The 12909-nt window shown below is 41.8% G+C and overlaps 3 protein-coding genes across 4 annotated transcripts; all 3 read left to right on the top strand.

Annotated features, from left to right (window-relative positions):
* Positions 1-22: 22 nt before the first annotated feature.
* Positions 23-4077, top strand: prps1b (phosphoribosyl pyrophosphate synthetase 1B). Of its 2 annotated transcripts, none has more exons than XM_018675698.2 (7): positions 23-327; positions 769-958; positions 1580-1678; positions 1837-1961; positions 2163-2336; positions 2514-2673; positions 2916-4077. In XM_018675698.2, exons 1-7 carry the CDS (start codon positions 206-208, stop codon positions 3006-3008), a joined length of 963 nt encoding a protein of 320 aa, XP_018531214.1. In that variant the 5' UTR covers positions 23-205; the 3' UTR covers positions 3009-4077. The 2 variants fall into 2 exon arrangements, with proteins under 2 accessions (XP_018531214.1, XP_018531215.1); XM_018675699.2 differs by having other exon boundaries at positions 25-327; positions 769-952.
* A 140-nt stretch (positions 4078-4217) lies between these two features.
* On the top strand, positions 4218-7682 carry LOC108882910 (solute carrier family 25 member 53). Its single transcript, XM_018675701.2, has 2 exons — positions 4218-4910; positions 5080-7682. The coding sequence occupies exon 2, from the start codon at positions 5087-5089 to the stop codon at positions 5945-5947; it is 861 nt and encodes a 286-aa protein (XP_018531217.1). The 5' UTR covers positions 4218-4910; positions 5080-5086; the 3' UTR covers positions 5948-7682.
* Positions 7683-7974: 292 nt separating this feature from the next.
* tmsb1 (thymosin beta 1) lies at positions 7975-11660 on the top strand. The gene is made up of 3 exons (XM_051072220.1): positions 7975-8142; positions 9180-9294; positions 11172-11660. The coding sequence occupies exons 1-3, from the start codon at positions 8005-8007 to the stop codon at positions 11210-11212; spliced, it is 294 nt and encodes a 97-aa protein (XP_050928177.1). The 5' UTR covers positions 7975-8004; the 3' UTR covers positions 11213-11660.
* The last annotated feature ends 1249 nt before the right edge of the window (positions 11661-12909 follow it).

The raw sequence follows: 12909 nt of genomic DNA, 5'->3' as shown, positions 1-12909 counted from the left end.
CGCCGCCCCGGGAGGGAAAGAGGCACGCGTGATGTGTGGGACATAATGGTGGATAGGTAGGGAACAGACTTTAGCTCTGTAAGAGTAGCTCATCAACTGTTGATCAATTTCCAGTTGCTGCCTCGAACTCTTCGACCCCTCTGACTCGACAGTTGCACGCCGCCGCTGCCTGTTTGGACAGAACGACGCACTGGACCGCAACAAAATGCCGAATATTAAAATATTCAGCGGTAGCTCACATCCGGACCTGTCTCAGAAAATAGCAGACCGCCTGGGTCTCGAGCTGGGGAAGGTTGTTACCAAGAAATTTAGCAACCAAGAAACATGGTGAGTTGTTATCTGTTGTTGTCGCTTCAAATAAGCTTTTAATCAGAGGTGTGTCCAGTACGCAAATGTAGCCTAGCGACATGTATTTAATTAGAAACGTGGTGTCACGGTGAAATTGCCGCGCTGTGTTGTTAGGAACTTGTAGTCCACGCATGGCTGAGGACTCATACTACCTAACAACCAGTCAGCTAATTCTGAGCAACAAATCCACCTGATCTGCCTCAGTAAACTGATATTATAATGTCCTATCACATATCATATCGAGGCTGTCATTTTCTGACTCAGCACCTTTCAGTTCTCCCAGTTTAACCCTTGTGCAGATCACATCACTCGTAGACAGAAGCCATTGTTTACTCTGTGTCATTTATCTCCTGCCTGCCATGATGTGTTAGCTGCATGGCACTAAGAGTTGTTTGTCTTGTCACCTCTGTCCTCTGGCAGCGTGGAGATAGGGGAGAGCGTACGTGGAGAAGATGTCTACATCGTGCAGAGCGGCTGTGGGGAGATCAATGACAATTTGATGGAGCTGCTGATCATGATCAACGCCTGCAAGATTGCCTCAGCCTCCAGGGTCACGGCCGTCATCCCCTGCTTTCCGTACGCCCGGCAAGACAAGAAGGACAAGGTGGGGGTGAGGGATATCTGTCTAATTACTTCTGTCATGCCATTTGCCATCCAGCATCATGACAAGAAGCCTGCAGCCATACCGATCAACACAGACTCGACAAGGCATATTTGCTTTCTTTTTTTTTTTTGTGGCTTGTTTTCCTTTCTCTCGGTCTGTTTGCTTTGCTGCATCAGCTGCAGTTCCCACCTCATTCTTCCTTGTGTAGCTATTTGCCTGTTATTTGATCTCATTCCAGCATTTCAGTCATATTGCATGAATGGAATGTTTTGCATGTTTATGAATCAGTACAACTGGGATATGTTTTGTTATAGTGTTGCATGTAACATATTGAACTCTCTCTAGCAACATGTAAAGCTAATACCTCTGTCAGCCTAGCATTGATATTTACATACTGGTGGTTTTTGCATATCAGCCCTCCCAAGTATATGTTAAATACTAAGTGAAAGTATGGGTGGTCATAAATAGAATACTGTCACATAAAATATACAGAGTTCAAGAGATAATATTTGACTGGTATAATTTTACTGAATTGTCAAGCTCTCAGTTATGTGTTATTTTTAAACTCGAGCCATGCTTGTCAGTTCACTTATTCCATGTGACTGAAGAGATCTATTTTCATTGCAGAGCCGTGCTCCTATCTCTGCCAAGCTGGTGGCCAACATGTTGTCAGTGTCGGGGGCTGACCATATCATTACCATGGACTTGCACGCTTCACAGATACAGGTGAGCAGCACAAATGCAGACCTAAACAGAAGTGCATCTTATTTGCTGTCCTACCATTAAGAAACCTGGCTCTCTGAGCCTTACATTTACATGTCAACAAGTAGAATATGTCCTGCTCCTGTTACCCCAGTCCATTTACCTGTGTTATCCTTTTCCAGGGATTCTTTGATATCCCCGTTGATAACTTGTATGCAGAGCCAGCTGTGCTGAAGTGGATCAAAGAAAACATCCCAGAATGGAAAAATTGTATCATTGTCTCACCTGATGCAGGAGGAGCCAAGAGGTATGCCAGGGCCACTTACCATAGGTGCTCTACCCTTGAGCACAGCTTAACCTCAGCATATCTCCTCCAGAATTTACTTTAGATTAAACTTTTGTTGACCGTACCTATCGCTGACTGGGCTCTAATGGTACAATTACAGTTTTATACACGTCGATACACACACCAGCTCTAACTCACAGACCTTATGCTTTCCCTTTGCAGGGTCACCTCGATAGCAGACAGGCTGAATGTGGACTTTGCTCTTATTCACAAGGAGAGGAAAAAAGCAAACGAGGTAGACCGCATGGTTCTCGTCGGAGATGTGACAGATCGGGTCGCCATTCTAGTGGATGACATGGCCGACACATGCGGCACAATCTGTCATGCTGCTGACAAGTAAGCCGCTTCATTTGCTGTTTGTGGTACATAAATTTGAAACTTGTGGTTAATAAATGATCCTGTTGTCAAACTAACCTACAAAGAGGTCATTACTGAATTCCATTAAGAGACACCAGGACATATCCAGTGATGTGGAGATCTGTAATAAATGCATTATACTGTTTCTCTCCCCAGACTAATTTCTGCTGGTGCCACCAAGGTGTATGCCATCCTAACCCATGGCATCTTCTCTGGTCCAGCTATTTCACGCATCAACAATGCCTGCTTTGAAGCTGTGGTGGTCACCAATACAATCCCTCAGGAGGAAAAGATGAAACATTGTCCCAAAATACAGGTCAGGATACAGCATTTACCTTTGTTTTTTGTGTGGTTGCACACGGTTATTTTGATTATGATTTTTGTCTATGCTAGAATGATATGAAATAAACACGCAAATCCTCAGTTTGAGAAGCTAGTATAGTTGGTAAGCTGGTATATTTACTCCATAAAGATCTAAATATAGTCATTAATGTTCTGACGGTAAACAAATGATGCAGTCTAGTTATCTTCACAACTTCTCACCCTCTCTTTCTCCAGGTCATTGACATCTCCATGATCCTTGCAGAGGCCATCCGTAGAACTCACAACGGCGAGTCTGTGTCGTACCTATTCAGCCATGTCCCCTTGTAACAAATGGTGTTTACCATCCACTTGTGTGCTGTTACACCAAATAAGAGAAGAGGGAATTCCCCAACCCAAACACAACCATTAGCAAAGATGTTCAGCTAATTAACTGTGAAAAAAAAGAAGAAGAATGAACTGTCATGTCTGTTACTAATGCTGACCCCCCTGCTCACTTGAGTTCCTTCCCCCTTTTGAGCAGTGTCCCTTCATGTCTGGGGCACCAAAGAAATCGCAAGCTACCAATGTAGGCTAGCGTATTTATTGTACATGGATAAATAAGAGTTTATCCACCGTGAACTTTATCCCCCTTTCATAACATTTAGATACAGAGCTTCTCCTGACCATCTCACCTCTCCAGGAGTTGTTTCAATCTGTTGTCAAAGAGCTTGTATAAATATCCCTGGCAGGTTCCAGTGGTCAGGAGAAGCATCTGTCATACAAGGCTGTTACAGTGCTTATTTTTTTGTTACTATGAACGAGTGTAGTTTTTCATGTCGCTCTTGTATCTTCTGCTGTTTGAAAGATTATAATGAAGTGAATGTGTATTGAACTAGTTTACAGTGCCACTGAAGCTCCACTCAACCAAGAGTGCCTCAACAGTCTGAAACGAAATGACTTTTTCCTCCAGTCTTATCCTTTTTCCTCCCGCTCCTATTTTGTGTCGTTTATTTCCTCACTGGATGAAGAGCTGTCATGTGTCTTATCAGGCTGCAGAAGATGTTTTTTTTTTTTTTTTGGGGATGTTTTCTTTCAACTCTTGAGGTGCCCTCATTGAGTGGGGTTTGCCTAGTGTCCAGGGTGTTGCCCATTGTGGTTCTACATTGAAGATCTTTCTATAGAGAAGCTGTTGGGATTTTAGCTTGGGGTCTCTGCAGGCTGGAGCTTCCTTCAGAAATGTTCACCTGCTTTTTTTTTTTTTTTTTTTTTTTTTTTTTTTTCTTTTTGTATGTCTGGAGGAAGGATTTGTCATTAATGTGCATATTCCAAACCTCTGTGTTTACTTCTTTTTCAGTAGGATGAATGCACCATCTGAGGGTGCATTCTTAATAAAATTGAATATGCGTAACATCTTAAACATTGCATTATTTGTGTTATTAATTGCTCACACCACCGCTGAGGACACTGAATTCATGATCTCTGTATCTTTTTCTGGAAATTTGGTGGGTGCTGCAACCTGGAGGGAGCTTACATCCTACAGATACAGTGTTTTATAGGCTTGTTTCAGTATATATTTTTTAGACCCTATTTTGGGCAGTGAATAAAAGAATCAGTCTTCACCATCAGAATTGAATCTTTTGCAGCATTGAGAGAGCTTTGAAACAGCACGTAGACCTTTATTTGGAAAATGTTTAGGACTATGTAACTGTATATAAAAGTCAAATAATTAGAACTTTCTTCAAATTAATATTTTCTTGCAACATTTGGTGTTTAAAATGACAACAATATAGAGGGAGGAAAAAGCTTGTGATTGTCAATTTTTTTCAGTAGTAGTTACATAAAACAGCAGTTGTGTTTTCACAATGGATACGCCCTTGTTCCTAGGAGAGAAACGACTTTGATTGATGGGCGAAGTAACCAATCCCCAACCACATAACGTAGCCGTGTCTTGACCAATAGTTATTGTAGAAGAGGCGGGCCAACCACAGACACCGGACAGGCAGATTACAGCTCGGTGTTATCTCACTGTCGCTGTACGACGTCCTGATAAGGTTTAACAGTTATATTTTTGTATTCGGGAAGGAAATGATAAAATTATTTCTCTCAACGTGCAGTGTTGGAGAATGATGGGAAAAATTAACCCTCGTGATGCCTTCACTTTCCAGTAATTAGGGGATTAAATTGAAACTGCACACCCCGTATTACATTTTCTGTTTCTTTTTGGTTTGCATCTTGCCGACAGCATACAGGGTAAGTAAATGCCTCTGTGTCTTAAACGTTTATTATCACATACCATACGTTGTTTAAGTGTAATTTCTTCTGCTGTGGTTTTCCACTCAGTTATCTTTTACATGTATTGATTTTCAGCTTTATTCATCATTGCAAGCCTGAAATGATTTGTGATTTAATTTCTTCCTAGCTCAACTATGACAGGAAGTCGAGATGAAGAGCCCTCAATGGTCCATTTACAGAGCTACTTGCACGGAGGGACCTCCAGCTTGCTGTCCACCATCCCCACCCTCATTGTCTTTCCTGTTTACAAGACAGTTTTCCGGCAACAAATCGACAACACCTCAGTTCACCAGGCAGTGGGACAGCTCTACAAAGAGGGACCTGTAAAGCTCTACAGGGGCGTGGCCCCACCTTTACTGATGAGGACCCTGAATGGCACGCTGCTTTTTGGCCTGCAGGACACCCTCCTCCGCCAGCTCTCCCTGTCGCCCCAAAATATCATCTCCACCTCTGCCCTGCCTGCTCTGGCTGGGTTTGGCGCAGGTATAGTAGAAGCTGTGGTGTTTACCCCCTTTGAGCGTGTCCAAAACGTGTTGCAGAACGGCCAGAACGACCGCCACCTACCCACCCTGAAGACTGTTCTAGTCAGGCTGAAGGCACAGAGGCTGGCCTTAGGGTACTACAGAGGCTTTCTGCCCATCACAGCTCGCAACACCCTAGGCAGCTCCCTCTACTTTGGCCTGAAGGGACCCATATGTACTGTTGTGGCCGGACAGGGGCTTTCTCCACTGGCCTCCTCCTTCATCTCAGGGACACTGACTTCCATGGCGATCAGCTTGACTCTGTACCCTCTCTCTGTGTTGGTGGCAAACATGCAGGCACAGGTGGGAGGAGAGGTGAAAGGGGTCATGGCTTGTTGGAGGATGCTGTGGCACTCTCGGGAGCGGAGCATGGTGCTGCTGTACAGAGGGGGTTCCCTTGTTATTTTGAGATCGTGCATCACATGGGGAATCACCACTGCCATCTATGACAGACAGGAGAAACGTTCAGGCTAAGGAGATCCAGAGGAAATCTAGGATATTGAATTGACAAGACGAAAATAGTCTTTTTAAAATTGTATTTATAGATATTTATTGCTGTTGATTGATCCCTTGAAACCTCAACCACTTAACAGGAGTCCAGCAGCCACAAGGACATGATCCATCATCTGGTGCAAACCAACAAACACTGCCAATTTTGTGTGAAAGCACCACTGCCAGGACTTGAGCCCCAATCTCTGAAGTGGTGGGCAAGTCTTTATTAGGGGCCAAAGTTGTCAGCGTTCTAGAAATATAAATATGGTGCTGGTAAATCACAATTGCCTTGTATTTTCATTGTTTTAAAGGGGAACTCCACCTGAAACTGACAGTCTGTTTACTTGTCATGGGAGGAACTACAGCCTGTCAAAGCAGCTGTATAAAGCTGTATAATTTTATTAGACTTTCAGGTATTCTTGTCTGCCAATCTGCTAACCCTAGCCCAGAGTTTCCTAAAGTCTCATTGTTCCATCATGATTATCTCAACTCAGGCTTTAAGACTCCAACTTTAAAACAGAAAGCCCATGGTACAAACTGGGGGCATGGATTTTGTTGGTTGTGGACATTGTTATTAACCATGCACAGAGGGTCTAATAAAATTGGTTGCAGAATGGGAAAAGTAGGATCTATCATTTTAGGGCTGCAGCCATAAAAAGGACTAAGACCCTGTTTACAACTAGTATTGAAATGCACTTTGTATCCGGTCACCTTATCCAGGTAAGGAAAAATGCATGTTGCGATCAGAATGTGATCGCGTCTGCTTGACCACATCTGGAAGTAGTGCAGCTTGCACTGTGTTCTGATCATAGGTAGGTGTAAATCTGTCTGACTGTGAATACCACTGAACACTCAGAAGTCAGCTAAACTGACGAAAATTTAGAGACAGAAGGCTTTACCACTTGTGACTGGTAAAGTGACTAATGTCCCTGGAGCCAGTAGGAAACACAATGCCTACTGGTGTTTTGGGGTGTCCAAGTAAAACTGGACAGTTCTTACAGAAACAGGTCCATTTACAAAGACAATGAGGATAACAAGAACACATTAAATACACCAGGCAACAAAGGCAAGACTGGGTTATTTATCATCTCCTTAAAGTATCTGGATACAGATCGCATTTTAATACCAGGTGTAAACAGATTGTAAAAGTCAGAGTATCTCAGCCTCTACTACCTTCATTCTGACCACCTGTCTCTTAGGAGTACCTCAACTGTACAGAAGTGAAATACTGAATAAATGGAGTTCCCCTTTTGGTACATGAAGGAGATGACTGATGTTTAAATTGTAATTTTCTGTGTAATATAACTGTTATATATGAATTAAAGGACTGTAATAAATAAGCTAGGACTCAGGGGTCAGCACTCTTCCTTCACATCAAGAAGGTACTGGGCAAGAATCTGTCAGCCAGCTGGGGTTTAAGTTAGGTTAATTGGAAACTAAATTGCTTTGCAGCACTGTGACATCTCCGATAACCCATCCAAGGGGTACCATGCCCCTCGCCCAGTGTGGGGCAGGCTCCATCCCCCCTACAAGCCAGTGGATGGAATGAATGTTTATTATTGACAATGTAGCCTATTTAAACAAGTCTCTGACTGTGAAAGAAACATGTCCATAATGTTAGCATTTACCTCTAAAGTCAACACATAACAGCTCAGTAATAACTGCTGCTTTTTTGTTATTTATTTATTTTTCAATAAATTATATAATGTTAATACTACATGGACTTTCTTTATTGTGTATATCTGTTGACATACTATGCTGCTGGATTTTTGTTAGACGTGTCATGTTGTAACCAGTCCACTAGATGGTACTGCGTTAAAAATAACATTAAATAAAATCGACCATATCAACTACAATGGGAGCTCAGTGCGCTGATCAGAGGCACGCTAGCAGCTGCAGGGAGGAACAAATCACTCAAGTGATTGCAACATCTAGGGCAAGAATAGGCAACGGCGCCCAAGAAGCAGCCTGTAATATTTCTGGGAAGTCACGCACCAAGCGTGTCCAATTGAAATTCTTCCCGTGAGCTTTGGGAGCCAATGAGAGACAGAGCATCGGTGTCCATGTTGGCGTGCAGAAGGGCGTGTTGTCTCTATTTAAACTGTTGGCTTTGCACGGATTACACGCAGACGCATCTTACCTGTAGAGGACATTCTCGCCGCGCATCCCTGCACCAGGTAAATTTATTCTGGATTGGCTCTGTTGCTTATGCATCCAGAAAGACGCTAAGTAATAGCAAGGTAATGCAGCGACAACATGATTAAATTTAAGACTTTTTTCTACCTAGTAAAGGCTTATAGGTGTTATGCAACATTTCTGACATAGGCCATACAGCCATGCTAATACAGTCCCTGTCCTGCTGATTACTCCGTTACACTGCGGGGTGTGTATATGTACCTGACGGCGTTGCATTCCTTTGCACGCAAACTGTGACTGAAAGTGGGACTTGTTCAAAGGTTGCTTTTTCAAGCAAAGCTGTGACGTGTATTTTCACCTGTCACATCCTGGTGCACAACATAAAAACGCACCCTCATGTTTCCAGTGCATGTGCAGTCTGTAGGTGTGGACAGTGTGATCATGTTAAACCAGGCACTGTCACAAAACCAGTGTCCACACTGGATTTCTTGAATACTGTAGTGTTGTAAGCAGATGGTCGTTTAGCTTTAGTCCTATCTAGTGGAAAAATGTCAGACTTGTTCTTTCTCACTTTCCCTGCAAAACTGAAACATTTCATTTTCCAGTTATGTTCCTTACTGTTTGCTTCTTCAGCCCAGGCGTGCATTTAATACTTTCCTAATCTCCTTAATAACCACACTTTAATGCAAATCTGTCAACACTTATATCATGTGTCTTCTTAGTCAGGTCTTTCTTGTGGAACTGAAACCTTATAATAACGGTGAAAGTGTAACATGACACCACATTAGAGCTGTTTGTTCACTGTGGGAAGATAGGTTATAAAGTATAGGTACATGTCTTGTGACTGGGTTACATAATTTCAGAGTTCAGTCTGTTTTTTTCTTGTAAACTGAGGTGGGGCTTTGTGTACCTGTATGGGCATGTACTGCAGACAAAATCTTGAGTGATGGGATGATAAATGAATCATGCCTTCTCATGCACTCCTTCAACGTTTTCCCGTGCCATCTTTACAGCTAAATTCTGTGTTTTGACTTGCCTTCCTCTCTCTCTCTCTCTTCCTCCTTCTTTTCTCCATCAGAAATCTTCCAAAATGGGTGACAGCAATCCAGTCAATCAGGAGGTCGAGCAGTTTAACAAGCAACAGCTAAGAAAGACTGAAACACGTGAAAAAATCCACAAGCCAACCAAAGAGGGTAGGTGTTTAAGAGAAAAGTGTGCACCTAACAATGATCTGTCTCCATCGCCCCCTACCCAGGTTTCGCTTTTTCCTTAGTTCCTTCTTCTACATGGTCAGTTTCTCCCGGTCTGTCTTTAGAAACGGCAACCGCAAACAGGGCATTACTGATTAACTTAAGGTACACACCCTGCTACCTGAGAGCTCGTCCTTGTTCCACTTGATGCCGGTTTGTACAGAAGAAACCCATAACCCCACCTCCATCTATTTATTTTAAGCTACCTTTTCACTTCATATCTGGTGTAACATGAACCAGCAGGAAGAGAAGCATTTAAGTTAAAGTGTGGCAAAATGTTCATCCTTTCCCACCAAAGGCTGAGAGGCTCCCTGCTGTCTGACTCCTGCTCTTGAGTGCAGCCCTGACTGGCAAGTCAGCAGGAGAGTGCCCACAGTATTAGCACACATGCAGGTGGCACTGCTGGTACATGTTGGCTTTTCATGCTTTCTAGTCTTTGAGTCTTTGAGTCTTTTAACTGTTCGCTTAACTTTTATCAAGAGAGCTGTGTTGCAGTGGGAGGAGGAACCTGTGTTGAACATTCCTTTAGCACAGTGTGGTTCTTTGACTGTACAGTTTGTACCTGAATTTCAAACATTAAAATGAGACTATGAAACATTTGAGAGAAGAAATACCCATACTCTTCCTCCCAAAACGAGAAGTTAAATTCATGTGTGGTAAAACACGCCCTTGATCAATACTAAACTGAGGTGTTTTGCTGCTGCAGCCTTACTTTGGTCTGGTATGACCAATAGTTGTATGATCTAAGGGTAGCAAACTTTAAATAGATATTCAGTTAGTTAGTTTTATCAGTTTCAAAGTTAATTTCCACTTGTGTGTCACACACTGACACATTCTACATTTAATTTCATTGCTTTATGTTGTACATTGCTGCAGAAATCACAGTCAGACATTAAAGGGCTATGTTGTAGATTTTACACACGAAGTTAAGTTTTACCTCTGATGAGCAGAACTGTACAAAATGTGAAACAACTGTATAATGTTTACTGTGGCTCTCAATAAAGTAACCCTGGTGATATCCCAGTGATGTCATCAGGGTTATTTCAGTTTGGGCTTGAGGGCTACCATTTTATAACAGAAAGCCTGTATTTCAACCAGGTGCAGTAATTTATCAGGCAGGCATCTATTTAATAAAAGATGCCACTGAGTTGCTTTATGGGAAATGGAGGATCCAGCATTTTTGGAGCTCGCCCCATACTAATCACTACAATTTAAGATATCTCTGTCTCCGCCCAAGTAGATAAAATCACTTGGTAAACCTTGCATCACTGAGGCTTCTATGTGCACAGCTGCCTAGCTAGTTTCTATTGTAAATTATAGCGTCTACTGATAGTCTCCATGTGAGGCATTTGGGGGACATTTGTAAATTGCAGCTGCATCGATAATGGCATTGGTATCAATAAGATTGTATCAAATCCCATCCCTGTTCTTAATTCATCTCCTCCAGTTTTTCCCAACTTTGTGGGGGTGCACTGCTAAAATGCTAGAGTGCCTCTTTAATTATTTGCACTTCAGTCAGTAGACATCTGATAATTTAGAGAGAAACTGAGAGAAGAAACTTGGACCACTGACTAGAAGTTCTGGCAGCTTATTAGTAACTGAGCCAAACACACGAGTGGAACCATCTGTCGCACCAGCTGCTGCATAGACAAATCTCACCCAGAGTTGGGGTTTAAAAGTGATTAATATAGGATGGTAATGTTTAAACTGAGCTCTACATCATTTTGTTTTCTTGTCCTGCCAACATTACCTTGACTAATCTTTTATCTGCAGATGCAGATTGATCACCTCATTTGTGTCTCTGTCTTGTTGTCACACAGAAATTGAAGAGGAGAAGAAAGCCATGAAAGATGAGAAGTAACCGCCATGACGACACACCTGCCATGATTCCTCTTCTTCATTCCTGCACTGTTACACGCTCTTCCACCAATTAGGAATCCTGCCCATCGTCTCCCTTTCTGCTTCTGTCTTCTCTGTGCCGCCATGTTTGATTAGAAATGGTGTGTGGGTTGATGCTGTGGGGGAAAGATCTGTCTGTAATCCCAAGTAGAGTAAATGGATGTATTTTATTGTGATTCTTCCATGCAGTTTAGAAAAAGCTGAACAGAGAAAGATAAAGATTTGACAGGGTGTATGTTTAACAGAAAAAGAGAAAAATCATTAAGAATTGTATTAATAGAAATCAAAGATATTGCATTGTTAACAATACCATGAGTATGCCTGTAAATGGTGCCATTCAGGAAATGTTCTGAAAAAAAAGAACACATAAAATCATATTTTTGCTTTAATAAAAAAGGATATATCAAAAATGTTTTCTTGTGTATAGTTTTTCAAACTGTCTTGCTTAATTATTGCTTACTTAATTTCCCTGAGGGAGTCATCCCAAGGGATCAATAAAGTCTAGTCTAAGTCTAAGTCTGCTGCTTCAGTAGTCAGAAAGGAGAGTTTGGTTTGAGTTCATTGGATCACTGGTCTGAGATTGACTGATATTTTAGCAGTGTCAATCACATGTGCAGCTCTCACATTAGTGTATAATTTTCAGTCTTATGACAGAAATGTGAAATTGCGACATAAAACTGATGCCGAGAAAAGAAATCCTGGTGAAAAAGCTCTGTCAGTTAAATGAGTCATAGTATAAAGTGTTTTTCAGTATTGGAAGTCACAAAGTTTGGGGCACAATTTATTGTCATTCTCTTCATAGACAGAACTCAGTATACATAATTACACTTTTTCAGTGAAGAAACAAAACAGGTATGAAAGTGGTCTTAAAGTCAGTTGCAATGTCCACTTATTGTAGTTTAAGTACATGGATTCTCAGTTTGCCTTAGCTGCTCATGAGCTACATATATTTCACTTCATTTTCAAATGTTTGAATGAATCTTACTCATGCACCTCCTCCATCTAAATTCACAACAGGTTGGAGCCTGCTGGATAAAAGGGAGTGGATCAGATGCAGGTGTTGCACATTCCAGATTAAAAACATGAAATGTGGTTTATGTCCAAAAAGTTAGTTTAAATGTCTGAATTTATTTCCCATATGCAGGCCCTTCGAATTTACTGTTTAATGCAGGTAATGAATAGCAATGTGTCCACATAAATCCTGTGTCTTTGCAGTGTAAATGTGCTTTGCAGAGCCCATATTGAAGAAGGAATCTCATGGATCAGTGAGCATGTTTTTTTTCCCCCCCACAGGCTATGTGTGCTGATTGCTTAAGGTAGTACAGGCTGTGTTTTTCCACTGCTCACCTGTTGAAACATGCTCATATGGCAGCATGCAAGTACTTGAGAGCAAAGACATACTTTATATACCACCTAAATTTAATGACCAAAATTATGGAGCGTTATGCAGATTTACAATTTGCGTGGAGTTGTAAAGAAGTTAATCATAGATCAAAAATAAATTACTGTTCTTGGGAGTAACAGCTTTAATGAATCTGCAACAATGGATGGTATGCATGTTGTTTTCTTTTCCAGTGATCTCTCAGGATCAGGCTTGTCTGTGCACTGTCACAATAGAGATTGCAGCATACGATCAGATGAGGACACAAGTAAATGATA

This window comes from Lates calcarifer, linkage group LG8, assembly GCF_001640805.2.
Source record: "Lates calcarifer isolate ASB-BC8 linkage group LG8, TLL_Latcal_v3, whole genome shotgun sequence".
NCBI classification, from domain to species: Eukaryota; Metazoa; Chordata; class Actinopteri; family Centropomidae; genus Lates; species Lates calcarifer.
The sequence above is the reverse complement of the archived record's forward strand: the minus strand, read 5'-3'. Positions and strand labels throughout refer to the sequence as shown.

Bases quoted from the DNA above. Each gene is read 5' to 3' on its own strand.
- prps1b (XM_018675698.2), top strand. From the start codon at position 206: ATGCCGAATATTAAAATATTCAGCGGTAGCTCACATCCGGACCTGTCT. The intron at 328-768 runs GTGAGTTGTTAT...GTCCTCTGGCAG, and splicing joins TTTAGCAACCAAGAAACATG to CGTGGAGATAGGGGAGAGCG. The intron at 959-1,579 runs GTGAGGGATATC...TTTTCATTGCAG, and splicing joins ACAAGAAGGACAAGGTGGGG to AGCCGTGCTCCTATCTCTGC.
- LOC108882910 (XM_018675701.2), top strand. From the start codon at position 5,087: ATGACAGGAAGTCGAGATGAAGAGCCCTCAATGGTCCATTTACAGAGC.
- tmsb1 (XM_051072220.1), top strand. From the start codon at position 8,005: ATGAGAGACAGAGCATCGGTGTCCATGTTGGCGTGCAGAAGGGCGTGT. The intron at 8,143-9,179 runs GTAAATTTATTC...TTTCTCCATCAG, and splicing joins GCCGCGCATCCCTGCACCAG to AAATCTTCCAAAATGGGTGA. The intron at 9,295-11,171 runs GTAGGTGTTTAA...GTTGTCACACAG, and splicing joins CCACAAGCCAACCAAAGAGG to AAATTGAAGAGGAGAAGAAA.